This window comes from Bemisia tabaci, chromosome 4 (genome assembly GCF_918797505.1).
Source record: "Bemisia tabaci chromosome 4, PGI_BMITA_v3".
In the NCBI taxonomy this organism is placed as follows: domain Eukaryota; kingdom Metazoa; phylum Arthropoda; class Insecta; order Hemiptera; family Aleyrodidae; genus Bemisia; species Bemisia tabaci.
The window spans coordinates 55,833,070-55,848,480 of record NC_092796.1 but is presented as its reverse complement, the minus strand read 5'-3'; the positions used below and the strand labels follow the sequence as shown (position 1 = coordinate 55,848,480).

The following is a 15,411-nucleotide window of genomic DNA, read 5'->3' as shown; positions in this document are numbered from 1 at the left end:
ACGCCACGGCTCCGAGCCATGTTGGCATTCGCCTCGGAACCACCCAGTTGATCGCGATCGAATCTTAGAAGAGAGGAAACCGCTGGTAGCCAATACGGGAATCTCAAGTGGTTGCCAATATTGTAACGCGATCAACCGCGGTATTTTAGCTTCTTATTTTATGTATGAGATGTCGTAGAGTTGAACGGCCAGATTACAGGAGCGTATTCTATGAATAAGATTTGTCTCTATCATGAGATTTTCCTCCTTAAAGTGGTCGCAGTCATAGCCCTGCCTCCCGGAATTACTTGTCAAAAAATTGCTATTTTTTCTCTAATTTTGGCGACGGCTGTGAACCCAAATGAAATTGGCTACCCCTAATGAGTAACGAGGTACGCACGATTCGACAGAGTCTCTACGAACACCCTATCAATCAGCCAATGGGAAGACTCCTAGTATACTGAAAACCTAGTTTTCTTCTTTTGTGTTGGTTACACGCTCAAATTCCCATCAATTTCCGATCAAATGGTGACTGGTGCGCACCATCTACTATCAAATTTCTGCAGCCTGCAAAATTTTGATGGTAGATGATGGAGCTGTGGGGCTCATCCGTCATCTGATTTCCACACAACCGTGCTTATTTCATGCTTATTTCAATCAACACGCTGTTTTAATAAAATTTACTCGTTAATCTAGATAACTCTCGACCGCCATCTTGGTCATCATTTTGATCGGAATTTGACGGAAATTTGAGCGTGTAACCAGGCCATTACGCCTCTGGCTATTTTTACGGATGTGATTTTGATGAATATATGAAATTCCTGTTGCAGAGCAATGTGAGGATAGAGCTGATAGCATGGCGGCTTCTCACATGGTTGCTGGTCCTGGCCGGAATCCTGGTGGTCGGCCGGGCGGACAGCGGACTCCTGAAGCACGACAAGGTGGAGAAAGGTGTCCACATCTTGTCCAAGTTCCAAAATCAACTGATCACCTCCACCACCCTCAAATGGGTCCCCGGCGAGTACCCCCAAAGGACATTTTCGCCTGATCTCGTCGTAGGCGCTGTTCACTATGATCAAGGTGAGTGATCTCCTTATCGGCACTGTCACTGCCTTGTCTCCACGAGCCGTTTCACGAGATTTGTCTCAGGGAAAAATCCCACTTACGAAGTTGGGAAAAATATTCAGTTAATCAATATTTTTCCCAGTACCAAGTATGGTCCTTTAATCCTTAGGACCCGCTGAGAGAAGGAGAAGAATTGTAAACGAATTATGCGATATTTTGTTGATTACTCCATGGTTCATGTTTGTTTAGTTAAAATAATGTGTCTAATTGTCAATTGAGTGCAATTATCATTTCAATCCCGGTTAAGTACTCGACTTTACTGTGCTTAAGATACTGTGCAATACCTCTGGTGTGAAATAGTTGCTTCAGACGCCGTGGCATGCTGCAGCGAGACGAGGCGGGCAGAGAGCGCGAAACGCGCACTGGCGCATACAAACCTAACAGGGATACTTCATGCATTGCGCAATGCGTGAAGTATCCTTGTTAGGTTTGTAGGCGCCAGTGCGTCGCCGCTCCGCTTTGTGTTGGGCTCTAATATTTAATCTCGCGGAGTCAGCGTTTTTCAACTCATGATTTTGAAATGTTTGCTCACTCTGTATGGACTATTCTCATTTTAATGGATAAAAAAAAAATATATGTTTTAAAGAAAAATATAATGTGTGTTTTGTAAATATTAAGGTAGTTCCGTATTAAACTTAATGATTTCCAAAGCACACGAATTTCTACACAATTCCTTATAGCCTCTTACAGCCAATGGCGATAATGTGTAAAGCCCGGCGGAAGGAACTTTAGCCAGATTGTATACTTTTTTATAGCCTCGTATAGCCCAGTAATATGATTTGCTCCACTTTCTACAATCAGCTATATGATTTTCAATAGCCATCTTTAGTCGGCTATAAGAACTCCAATGGTATTTTGAAACGCAGCTCCTATCGCCAATTTTTACCAGGGTCCCCCTGGCCAAGGGGAGTCATCCTTAACTCCTTCTGTTCTATTCGTCTCAGACCTGTATAAGTCAGTGTCACACGATCAAATCTGGTCATTAAATGGCCAAGGTCAGAAACCTTTTCTTTAAATACCCTTTATTTGATGGAATGACTATTAGCTTACAATTAATTGGCTAATCAGAACAAGCATCTCATCAAATACCTGGGCCGCTGGTATTTGAAGAAAAGGTGTTAGACCTTGAAGATTCGATGGATCTATTTGATTAGCTATAAGGTGCCGCCCTTTCTACATATAATTCCTAAGCTCGGCCCTTGATAAGCCCTGGATAGACGATCAAATTCCGAACCAATTCCGATCAAAGTAGACATGCTGATGACTGATGGTCACCATCTACCATCAAATTTTGACGGGCCGCACTTATTTGTTCAAAGTGAGATCATAATGGAGTGTCACCATTCATCATTTCCTGCCACAGGAAACATTTTTGCCAAGTTTTCATTTTAAAATGAAGCAAATTAATGAGTTTAAGACTGATGACTCCCGACACTTTGATGCTACTTTGATCGGAATTGGTTCGGGAATTCGATCGTCTATCCAGGGCTACTGAGCCATCCTTTAAATATTCCTGAAAGCGGAAGCGCCCTGGAGAATGATTAACCGTCAGATTTGCCTGTTGCAGTGGAGAGCAACGAAGCGACGCAAGAGAAGCGGAAGGGTCATCCGGTGTACGTTTGCCGGGCCCGACACAACGGCGTGTGGCTGGTGGGCTCGCTCACGTCCGGCGCGGGGACCGGCAAGTGCGTGGTGTCCCTCCTGGGGCGCGTCTTCCAGTACGGGAAGTACGAGCTCCTGGAGAACGTGGAGCAGTCGTCGCGGATCAGCTGGGTCCGGTGGGACCGATTCAGTCCGCCGTCCACCGGGGCCGTCTCCACCGGGGAACGGGACAACTACATCGCCCGGCGTCGCGTCGACCGGGAGCCCGAGCCCGCCGACGCCGACAACTCGCCGGCCCTCGTGCCCGGCCCCGAGACGCCCCCTGTCTATCTCCTCGGCAAGCTCGACACCCGCGAAGGGCTTGGCAGGATCTTCTTCATTAACCAGGTTAGTCCATAGAGAAAAAAAAGGAAGTGTTTGCATCTTGAGGTTTGTACAACCTGGCCTGCGAAATCCAGAATTCGAAGTATGAAAAACGGACTATAATGTCCCATTTTTTGCTTAATCAACTCATGATATAATTTCAAGCACTTTTTACAGAATAACTTTTTTCCATAAATTACATTATTTCCAAGAAAATCGATGATTGTACGTAGGTCGGTACAACCTGGCCAGCGAAATCCGGAATTCGAAGTATGAAAAACGGAGTACAATGTCCCATTTTTTGCTTAAATCAACTCGTGATATAATTTCAAGCACTTTTTATAGAATGACTTTTTTCCATAAATTACACCATTTCCAAGAAAATCGATGATAAAAGTCGCTGTACCGACCTACGTCGTCAAAAAAATTCCAAGATGCCCGAAATGCAAACACCTCTTTTTTTCTCAATGAGGTTAGTCACCTCTTGTCATGCACGCTAGCAGGGTGTCTACAAGTCCAAAATTTCCGGAAAGTCCGGATATAGTACTGATCTTTTAAGAACAGTCCGGAAGCATCGAAAAAGTGCGGAAATTCCGCCAGAAGGTCCGGCATTTTTGTCATTTCTGTCGCAATTCAAGCGAGAAATTCAAATTTTTGAAATTTTTCGGATTTCGTCAAATAAAGGTACTGAAAAAGCACTGAATTTTTTTGTTGCGGGGGTACTGAATTTCTTGGGAATGTGCTGAAAAAGTACCGTACAAGTACTGATTTTTGGCCAGCTTGTTTTAGTAGGCACCCTGGCTAAGGAAAAGTATCCAAAATTTTGTTGAGTCCACGATATATGAGTTTACGCACTTCTAGACTGCAACAGAAGATCTCCGACGTCACGTTTTCATGTGAAGTAAATGCAAGAAGCAAGATTGCGGATATTCTGTCGCAGTCTAAAAGTGCGCGAACTTATTTGGCGTGGACTCAATCAATATGGGAAGTAAAACACAAAGAATAAATTATGTCCATGACCGGGAAAAATTGGAATAACCGGGATTCATCTTGGAATGAAAATTTTCAGGAATAATCAGAGAAAAATCAGGGAATCTGTTCCAGAAACCAAGAATCTCTTCTTCTACAGCTTGGAGACCAGTTTAAGGTTTATGTTACTGTACCTGATCCAGCCACAGAAGTGCGGGTCGCACATCTGAAGTACTTCAATACTTCGGTTAACTCCATCATGGAAGTTTCAACCGAAGTACCGAAATACCTCAGATGTTTGAGTAGATCGTCAGCAGCCGAACCTCAAGTTCTTGGATGCACGATCTAAAAACCTCACAGATCCATACGACCTGAATTTCGGATCCCATGCACGAAGTTTTTCTCTCCGTGATGGGCCCAAAAATCTTGAATCTGGCGCTATGCCGTATATCTAAAGACGAGAGGCCCTCCGCTGCTGGCGCGGTATAACCACTCGAAGAAAAAAACTTCGTGCGTGGGACCCGAGGTTGAGGTCATATGGATCTCTGAAGTTTTTGGATCACGTATCTAAAAACGTGAGGTCCAGCTGCCGAAGTTCGGGTCAGACATCTGAAGTACTTCGATATATACCGAAGGGTTCGGGTCACACATCTGAATTACTCCGGTACATACCGAAGTGCCTCGATGTCTGACCCGAACTTCGGCAGCTCGACCTCAAGTTTTCGGATACGTCATCAGAAAACTTCAGAGATCCATCTGACCTCAACTTCGGGTCCCATGCACGAAGTTTTTTTCTCCGTGCAGGAATAAAAAAAAATACTGTAGTGTTGCTTGGTTTTTAGTATGTTTTCATCGGTTCAATATGACCTGCGAGATTAGTCGTATAAAATACGCCCTTTGACGATCCAACTAGCTCCCTTTCTCTTACTAATTGGGGGATAAAGTCCCCGATTTTCTTGAAAAACACCCTGAAAAGTGCCCGAAAGTCCCCAATTTTGGTTTTTCATAACTAGTACACGGAGAAAAAAGCCTCGTGCGTGGGACCCGAAGTTTAGGTGATATGGATCTCTGAAGTTTTCGGATTGAGCATCTGAACACTTTAGGTCTAGCTGTCGAGGTTCGGATTACACATCTGAAACTTCAGTTCTTACATCTGAAGGTTTTCGGATGTGAGATCCGAAGTTCTTCGGATGTGAAAACCGAAGTTTCAGATGTGTGATCCAAACCTCAGCAGCTGGACGCTGGACCTAAAGTGTTCAGATGCTCAATCCGAAAACTTCAGAGATCCACATGACCTAAACTTCGGGTCCCACGCACGAAGTTTTTTTCTCCGTGTAGACACCCTGACCATTGCCAAAATAGCAAGGGGGGGGGGGGGGGTCTCTTGTCTCTGGCCGCAGCAGCATCTACCCTGTCGGAAGTTTGATTTGATTTTCTCCGAGAAGGGTGTTTGAGGAATATTTTGTTGGGTGTGTTGCAGAATGGTGAGGAAGAGCACCGGGTGGACGGGGAGATCCTGGTGGAGATGGAGCCGGTGCGCTACGAGCTGACGATCGGGAAGTTCAACCAGCGGCGGAAGCAAGTCTCGCGGCAGCCGCGGGTCCTCGGGACGGCCCAGCTCACCAACGAGCTCAACGAGGCGCCGAGCAAGGTGGACTCGGTCATCGGCTACGACACCGACTACTCCCTCTACTGGGGCCAGATCAAGGGCATGCTCGTCGGACTCCCCACCAACATCATCCTCCCCAACGGCACCCTCCTCGAGAGCATCAACTGGGGCACCCAGGAGACCCAGCTCCGCAAGGAGCTCGTCAGGTACGCCATTCTCCCCACTTTTATCATTACTATCATGTAGAGTACCTGTATAGCGAGAGTATAGACGGATGTGAAACTCCGAAAATCCATCAGGCCTTCACCGATGTCTCCGCGAATAAATTTAGGGCCCAGAAATGCAGCCAACCTATGAATTTCAATTATCCAGAGCGCTTTACTAATACAATTGTTACGAACCATCGTTTATAAAGCACGTATTTGACTTAGTTTTTTGCATAAATTTACTCAATTTTGCGGAAGAACGCTCAATTATATACATTCTTAGCCATCTTAGTTGGAATTGGAATCTGCAGACTGGCAGTCAAATTTTGTGCGTTAGAAGTTGTTTAGAAGGGTGGCTGCACTTTTGGGCCCTAAGCCCTCTATGAAGCCATCTGTCCATACTCTCGCCATATAGGTAGGTACTCTACTATCATGCAGAGTACCTGTATAGCGAGAGTATGGACGGATCACTTCATGGAGGTCTTTAGGGCCCAAAAGTGCAGCCATCCCTCTAACCAACTTCTACCACACAAAATTTCACTGTCAATCTGCAGAGTCTGCAAATTCCAATTCTAACCAAGATGGCCAAGAATGTACAGAAATGAGCGTTCTTCCGCAAAAATGAGTAAATTTATGCAAAAACTGAGTCAAATACGTGTTTTATAAACGACGGTTCGTAACAATAGTATTAGTAAAACGTTCTGGATAATTGAAATTCATAGGTTGGCTGCATTTCTGGGCCCTGACTTTATTCGCAGAAGCATCGGTAAAGGCCTGATGGATTTTCGGAGTTTCACATCTGTCCATGCTCTTGCTGTACAGGTACTCTACTACCATGCCGTGATAAGGAATAACGCCGTATGAACATCCGAGAGTCGCCAAATTTTCTCCGATAAAATATTTATTTTGGAGGAAAATTGTTGATATTTTTCCTTGAAATTTTCAGACTTTTTAGATCAAATCGCAAGCAAAATTCCGCGAGAAATTGGACGAAAAATATTCACACATTTTCTTGAAAATTAGTGATTTGTCAAGGGAAATTTGGCAACGCCTGAAGGCTCATACGGCGTTCCTTAGCACGGCAGTATCTAGATTCTCAGGCTTAGGAGGGGAGCAAGGGGGTCTATCCCCCTTAGATAGTATCATCCGCCTCCTCACTAGAAATTCTGGATGGTGGGAAAAAACCTTCGTCGAAGATATTTATCTCTTTTAAGTAGAGTTTCAAATGAAAATACCGTGCTCATTCAATTAGCATTTTCTAAAATTTTCGTCACACAAACTTCAAAATGCGTCTAAATAGAGTTAAAATTTAAAACTATTATGCGACGAAAGTTGAAAAATCGTAATTTTTTCTCGCAGAAAATGATAGAAAATCTGCATCTTGAAGACCTCAAAATACGTCCTAATAGAGTTGAAATTGTGAAAATTTACCAGTGGAAGCCCCCCGGAATTTTCCCTTCTGCATGTAATACCCCTCAAATAGCTCCCCCTCTCCCTCTCCAGCAAAATAATCTAGCTACGTCTTTGTCCAGACTGCGTAAGGTTTGGCTCACTGCGGCAGAGGTTAGACGGCTAAAAAGCGCCTTCATGTGGAGTGCAGCAACGTGGTATACACGTAACAATGTAACATGCCGATGCCGATGGCCAAAGTCAAACTGCGAAACCACATATCTCCGTTACGACACTTCAAAATATTTGCTCCCAGTTTATTTTTTCAAAGAAAAATAAGCCAACTTTTGAACTTAAACTTTGTACAGAATTATCAACTATGAGGGAAGAAAAATCAAAAAACGGAGATGTGTGGTTTCGCACTTTGGCCAAGGATGTGCTGCTCAGTGCTCAAACTGCTGTGCTAAGTAAGAACACTGTATGAACATCCGGACGTTGCTGAATTCCCCCAATGAAATACTTATCATTTGAGGAAAGTTATGAAAATTATTTCTCGAAATTTTCAGATATTTTGAATTGAATTATGAATCCAATCCTCCGAAAATTAGACAAAAAATATTCTTAAATTTCTCATGAAAGATAAAGGGGGGGGGGGGGGGGACTCGAAAAGTGTGGTCCGAATACTCAAAGTCGGTTCCGTCTTGCACCGAAAACTCATTAAAGTTTACTTTGTGATTCTAATCATTCTTATTTTAGTCGCCAATTATGGGAAAAAGAAGGAAAATAATTTTGAATCCACAGCACCAATTTTGCTCTTTGAGTGTCCAGTTTTTGAGACAGGCGCCCTCAGGCATAAATCTTTTAATCATCTGTCAGTACGATTTATTAACACTAACTTTTCTGTTTCTTTTGCAGGATTGAAGCAATACTAGAACCCAACACAGGAGTGAATGTTACTTTAAGAGGCAATTTCTCAGACAGTGTTGTACCCTACACAGGTGAGCTTGTGGCCATCTACGAAGATCAAGTCACCCGCTCTAGACAAATTCAAGGGTCAAGGAAAGAAATTGCAATGCTCGATGTCAAGGCAGAATACAGTCCTGCATATTATTTGCACAACTTTACGCTGGTGCCCACCACTACCACTACAACGACAACAACGACAACGAGTGCGCCCACAACCACAACTACTCCAGCTGTAACTGAATTTCTGGAGCCGACGACGAGGAGACCGAAGAAGAACGAAACCAGGCGACATGAGAACAGTGCTATGCTCTCCGATGAGGGTGACGCGCTATCTTTGAAAAAAAGTGAAGAAGAGGCCAGCCAACAATCAGAAAGCAATGCGCTGAGTTTGTCAGTGAGTTTACAACTGAGCCTAATGACACTTGTGCTCAGTTCTGTGATTTCCCATTTGCACTGGTAATGTAACATCAAAGCTCTGAACTTTTTGACATTTCTGGTTGCTCGCAGAGAGGAGCTGTTTAGAGGCGGCTCCAGGTGATCACTGGAAAAATATTCGGGAGTCCAGGATTAGGATTCCTCCTCTGTAGAGTGCCACAAAGAGAAGGTAGCTTTTGAAAAATTGAGGCTTTGCTCCTCTTTTTATTCGTCTCATCAAACAAGGAAGGAAAGATATGATATGAAATACCAGCGACTGGATTTGTGTAAAAAAAAAGGGCGTCGCTAGAAACATGTGACTCTTAAATTTTACCTCATTGATCCATCTCTTTTCATTTTAAAATCCTGAGCAAATGTTTAAAATTGATATAGCTCTTAACTTTCCGTACTGAAAGTACCCTCCCCTGAACGAATGTGATCTCCTTAAATTGTATCTCCAAAAACTGTATTCCTTCCTTTTTGAGGGATGTATTTATCAGAAATACCACTGAAACAATGCTGAGAGATCGTGAATAGCTCTGTCACCAATTTTTCTATTCAAAGCAGCTGCAGTCTTTGAAAATTATAACCATCTCTAAACATATGTGAAATTTTAAAATTCTTACGATTCTCAAGTTTTAAATTTCTTTGAATTACTGAAATGACTGAGTGAGCAGAGCTTAAAGATGCCTGTGATTTTTATATAAACAAAAATTCATTCCTAAAGGAAATATAACAAACCGTGCAAACCTGCTAAAATCCTTCGGTTTAAATTGGGAATATGACGCAATGGGATAATTTCTTACTCGACTCACATAGTCATATTTTCACTTTTAGTTCTATTTTTCACTTATGTTTCCTATTCAGAGAAAAATTATGTAAAATATCAGAAACTCAGCTTACAAACTACTCTTGTACGTAGGAAGACAATTTTCTTTTGTTATCCTTTACTAGCACCTTATGCCTTGCAGTTGAAATGAAGCTTTGTCAGTTTTTTATCAAAAATGATCCAATGAGGAGCAGTTTTTTTATCAAAAATGATCCAATGAGGAGCATTTTTTTATGGTGTGTATAGGTGTCCACCCTAAGACAGAGCTATTTTCAGTTCAAGCAAAAAAAAAGCGTTTATTGCTGATGAATCATTCCACATTCCTCTTGATTGCAATATCTTACCTTGCCCTCTAATCCTAACTGAAGATTGTATAATTAATTTATGAGAAATTTGTGTACAGATGTATTTTTAAGTTTGAGAAAGGCAGCAAAGCTTGCCTTTTTCATCTGTAAGTAGCAAAATAGCAACTACTTAGTCTATTAATGTGTAAATATAAAGTCAAAAATTAAGTGAGTACCTATCCTTTTTTCCATCTAGAACTACTGCAGAAAGTATACCTCACAAAAAATCATACTGTCTAGAATGCAACAATCTCTTCCCAAAAAATATCCTTCTTATGTTTCTCTGAACAAATTTTTTGGTTGAGATTGATTTTTTGTGCCCATAAGCAGAGGCTATCATCCTTTTTTTTAGCTAGAAGTTCAAAAATCTGCCAAGATACTTTACTCAATCAATGCGATGTATCGTACCTACGCCAGTTTGACCATGCCAAGACGGCAGGACGAATCACCTTTAAACAGTTCCAAATTATGTTACTCAGTTAGTTTTTTTTTTTTTTTTATTAATTGATATCAAATCTTGTTTGAGTAGTCAGTGCCTCAATGTTTAGGATATGGGCTTCTTATCATTGTTTTCAATTTTACTTCATTATGAAATCAAATGTTATGCATTTGCGATACCTTCAAATTTTTTTGTCTCTATAATTTCAAACAGAATGTTCCAAGTTTTTTTTTATTTAAATCCATCCTTATATTGTTAGAATCAATTGCATTTTGTAATTTGTACAGCTTGTTTTTCATCATTGATAATAAATAAAATTTTATCATATATACTCGCATAGAAAAAGTGAAGGAAATACATTTGTACTATGTACCAGTAATATTTTCTCTTCTGCTTTATTTTTCCTATCAGCTCTTTGAGTATGGAATATTTACATGTAGGCTAATACCTTTATCAGTTGATAAAAATGTAAGCATTGTTGTATTTACCTCAGCAAATGTATATCTTGTTTGTTTTTTAAAAGCAGTCCATTTTATCAGTCTAAAACCTTGCCAGAGCTAATGATAGTTTCATGGTATAAAGTTATTATATATGTGATGTCATTGAAGTAACTCCATTTTTCCTTGCTATTTTTCTGGACCTTTATTTTTTATGGGTTGACAGTGCTAATTTTTATAAAGTATAATCTCTCTTTAATGAAAAAAAAATAGTCTCAATGAAATGGACCGCAGTAACCTCGTTTTGCTGCATCAGTACCCTCTTTTTTCAATTCTCAGATTTATTATGATGAAAGTTGTAAAATTGTTATCAAGCATTGTTATTAATTACTTTACTTTAATTTTTGCTATCCATTTTCCCATCTCGTTTATAATTTTCCACTTGTAATTTTTCTTAATCCAATAATCCTTCATCCAAGTTGAGTTCGCATCTCTAGATTTTTTTCATCAGCTGTGTTGCTAAATTTAATTACATACTTGTAGGTATCAATGTCCAAACATAAATAAAATTATGCAGCATAACTGGGATGTATCAGAATTTATGAATTGATGTTAGATTTCTGATGAATACAATAGATGCTTAATGATCAAATGGTCTGAAAATAATAAAAAAACTGGAACTTAGCGTCTACCAAAAGAATGATCCCCCCCCCCCCCCCCCCCCCGGAGATGTTTTAATTTATTTTAGATTATTTATATTTATTAAGTATGAAAAAAGGCAATACTCAGACAATGAATATTTTGAATTTTGTAAGTTGTGTATTTTAAGAACTGAACTAAAAGAAGCATACATTAATTGGTACAAATTATGCAACATTTGATTTGCATGGAAGTGTACAGTGTTAATTTTGTAAATCAAATGTAAATTAAGGAATTGTAAATTAATGTAAGGACCAGAAGAGGAATTTTTTATTGATTTATCGCATTTTTTTCTCCCTGTGGGGTGATTATATTTTTTTATGTGAGAATGAGCATGTTATGTTGATGATCTTCATGACTGCTGTTGACAGTAGTGGTTCATGCTGGGAAGCATTTCTAGTTTTAAATTTTACATTTAAATAATCTGATGAAGCTGAATAGTCTGTTTGATTTCTTTGACTAATTAATCACCAACTTTTTTTTCATCTTAAATGTTCAAAATGACCAGTGTCAAAATAGTTCTGAAAATCCAGTAGCAGCCAGACTTCGTGTTTAAACGGTATGCTTATAGTTTCATGAGTTTATTCGTAGAAGCTACTGTTAAAAGTTTTCTCAGAAGAGTCGATGTAGTCTCAAGTCTTTAGTTTTCGTATTATGATTCATGAGAATGAAGATGTTAAAAATATATTGAACTAAATATACATTACTCTCTCTTTCTCTCTCTCTCTGTAGCAGATCTCGTGGGATGGAAAGATTTGTCATTAGTACGGAGACAGATCCGAAAAATAGAGGGCACAATAAATGTCTTTAGAGTAAGTAAGGATCTGTGGCTTTATCTGTTGTAGAGTGCTTGTCACAGAGGGGACTGCTACAGAGAGTAGAACTGTTTCATCATACATGGTACATTCTAAATTCTAATATTATGGTTCGTCCCTTTATTCTTTTTTGGGGGCGGGAGGGGGGGGGATTACCAGGTTTTTGATTAAGTTGATGAATCCGTAAACATTGGTAATCGTCAATATGCCAGAAGTTTTCTGCAGTTCTCGGTCGGGTCTACCTTGTCAGTAATTACTCCTTCAACATTCCATAAAAGTTGGTGGTTGATTAGTTTAAAGAAACCTTGGCAAGTTTTGCTCCTTTTTTAAGAGTTTAAGTCTATGAGAGTGTGCTGATTTTTTTGGATGGATGTGGCTTCGATCTCCCTGTGCCAGTAGAATGATTACAGAATTAACATAAGTATTCAGCTTTAAAGTATAAAATGAACACTATTTTTATGATCGGTAATTCACTTTGTAAGAACAAGAGTCCTTGTAAGAAGTACGCCAAGTTTGTCTCTTTTGTTCTCATTGAGAAACAAATATAGTTTATTTTTTATACAGTGCAAAGCGAGAGCTCTCTTATTTTTGGCCTGGTATATTTTTCATGTTGCTTTTGTAAAATTGTTGGATTGCATGTGGATCTGAGCTTATGTACATTGTCCTGCAATATTTTTATCATTGTGTCATGTAAGGAATTGTCAGCAAAAGCTTGCTTTTTGTGCAGGAAAAATTACTTGTTTTTTTCTTCTTGTCTTTAATTTAAAGGTTTGGTCATTTTCCCCTATTTTCTCGCTCTTTTTCTCTTTTAGAAATGATATCCGATTTTTTTCCGGAATTCTCTTCTCTAATGGGAGAGATTGGTTTTACTTTGAATGACATAAACTGTAATAATAAAGTTGCCAAGTAGCAGCAAATTGTATTTACGTTTAACAGAGTGTAAACTTCTTTTCTCTCTGTTTTCTTTTTTTGAGGTGTTAAATGTCCTTCGAATTCTCTCAAAAACGAAAAAATCATGGCAAATAGTAGCTGAAAGTTCTTTCCATTTTTTGTGTCCAATGGAAAGAAAAAGCTGAAATAGGTAACCTACTTATCTTTTTAAAGAGGTATTTATATAATTTCATCGTGGTTCATAATAAAGTGGTTCATATAATTTCATATCATGGAGCTAATAAATACTCAAAGTAAAACAAACAATTCTCCTCAGATCATTCTTATTTGAATTTTTCTCTGAAGATTTTTCTTATTCAAATTCAATATGTTAACGATATACTTTTTATCCTAAACTTTTTTGTCATCACATTATTCCTGGAAATTCCCTCCTCTCCCTCAAAATGGCATACTTTATTGATAACTGATTTCTCCAACTAAAAAAAAAAGAAAGAAGAAAAAAAAAACTCTCTTGTAACTCTCATAAGAAATAACATCTATAAAAGTACCTATGTTGATTCATTTTCAAGTTTCCATCACTTCAGCAACAATAATGGAAAGAATCTATAAAATGGTGGTTTAATTTCAGATTTTTCAGCTCGTTGAGTCCTTCTTTTTTCCGAGTGTCATGTCATGTCCTCATGTCATTTAAAGGCGTTATGTTAATTTCAACCACTTTTTATGCCATCCTTTTGAGTGTACAGGTTCCAGTTTTTCTTACTCCACTGAGGCTGAGCGAAGTGTTCCTCCTTCCTCCACATGCTTGTCCAAATGTCTTTATCTGCATCTCTCACAACGTTGCAACTTAATATCTAATGAATGAAATTTTTCAGTAAAAATCATGTATCTCATGTAAAGTCTATCATTCAACAATTTCTAAATTAACAACCTCTAATCAGTAACTGAATAAGTTCTACATTATTGTATTTCTTGGTAAGAAAGTTAAAAATTGCAAAAACAATTTGTTGCGATGCTATTTACCTCCATGAAAATGAATAATTTTGCCCCGTATTAAGACTGACCAAACACAAAAAACCCATTTAGCTTATTCACATCAGTTCATATTGAGTCACTAAGTTTCTCAAATGTGTCTTTTCAAGTGTTTCGGTTTCAAATTTCTCTACCTATTTCAAAAATTCATCCTTGGAATTTAATGTTCAAGCCTGCTTTTCTTTTTCTACTCTACAAGAATTAACTTTCATCAAAAATTGTTAAACTTACCTGTTATTTCTAGAGCTTACTATCCAAGTACTATTTTGTATCTACAGTAAATTTTTTGTTGACTTTATTAGTTGTATGTTTTCTATTTAAATTTATTTTGTTATTATTTAATAAAGTTCATTCAAACATTCTTGATTTTCTTTTTTTTTTTTGCTTCTACCTATTTCTCATTCTATTAATTGGCATAACAAGTCCAATGAATCAGTGACAGCAGCACTTTTTGATTATGATTAAAATATAGTAATTTATTATAATCCTTCCAATTTGAATTGCCAATCTTGTAATTTCAATTTTTCAATATCTAACAAATTAGATTATTTTTCCACATTTTTATGAGGCAAGGTAGAAAACATTGCCCCAAACTGGTTAGGTACTTCTACGTCAATTTTTAAACTTGATAGGATTTACCAGCAAACTTTAGTACACGTAAGCAATTTTCATGACTTATAAGATGGGAACTCAAATTGTTGAGTACTTATGGCCAAAAACCCAATTTTCAGTCAAAAATATGTATTATTTTTCAGTTTCTGATGCTACAAGCTTTCTGCATATCACTTTCAAGAACATATATTCAAAATTTCAAGCCATAATTTGCATAATCAATGATGATTTGAGTGTATCAAAATAATTTTTTATCACTAAATCACTGATTCATCAGTGGAGGCCGATTTTTGGCAAGTTAGTGAACAATTTTGGTTGGATTTTTGCCAGCAGAGAACTTGAATCTACTATTTTTCAAATTGCAAAGTCTCACTTGTGACGATCCACAGGAAAAAGGACTTCATTTCAGGAAAACTCTTAATTGTGTTGTTGACTTAGGAAAATAGAAAAGTACTTACTCAGTAAAAATTTTCGGACCGAAAAATTTCAAATTCAAATGGGAGTTCATTTGAAGTATAAAAAATGTGGTCTTGAGAAACAGCTTTTTAGAATTTTAATTATGCACAAAGGATGAAATTGTTGGATTATACCATGCTACTTCACACACTTCACTGGTGCAAATATAAGCGTCACCTGCTCATAAACTAGTCTTTCACACCGGAGAAAGCCACCTGTCATTATCTCCAAATTTGCT

At 38.7% G+C, this 15,411-nt stretch overlaps 1 protein-coding gene across 1 annotated transcript; it reads left to right on the top strand.

Moving 5' to 3' along the window:
- Positions 1-791: 791 nt before the first annotated feature.
- LOC109034142 (beta-pore-forming protein unzipped) lies at positions 792-14,466 on the top strand. The gene is made up of 4 exons (XM_072299649.1): positions 792-1,059; positions 2,672-3,093; positions 5,519-5,853; positions 8,158-14,466. Exons 1-4 carry the CDS (start codon positions 792-794, stop codon positions 8,666-8,668), a joined length of 1,536 nt encoding a protein of 511 aa, XP_072155750.1. The 3' UTR covers positions 8,669-14,466.
- The last annotated feature ends 945 nt before the right edge of the window (positions 14,467-15,411 follow it).

Bases quoted from the DNA above. Each gene is read 5' to 3' on its own strand.
- LOC109034142 (XM_072299649.1), top strand. From the start codon at position 792: ATGAAATTCCTGTTGCAGAGCAATGTGAGGATAGAGCTGATAGCATGG. The intron at 3,094-5,518 runs GTTAGTCCATAG...GGTGTGTTGCAG, and splicing joins GGATCTTCTTCATTAACCAG to AATGGTGAGGAAGAGCACCG. The intron at 5,854-8,157 runs GTACGCCATTCT...TTTCTTTTGCAG, and splicing joins CTCCGCAAGGAGCTCGTCAG to GATTGAAGCAATACTAGAAC.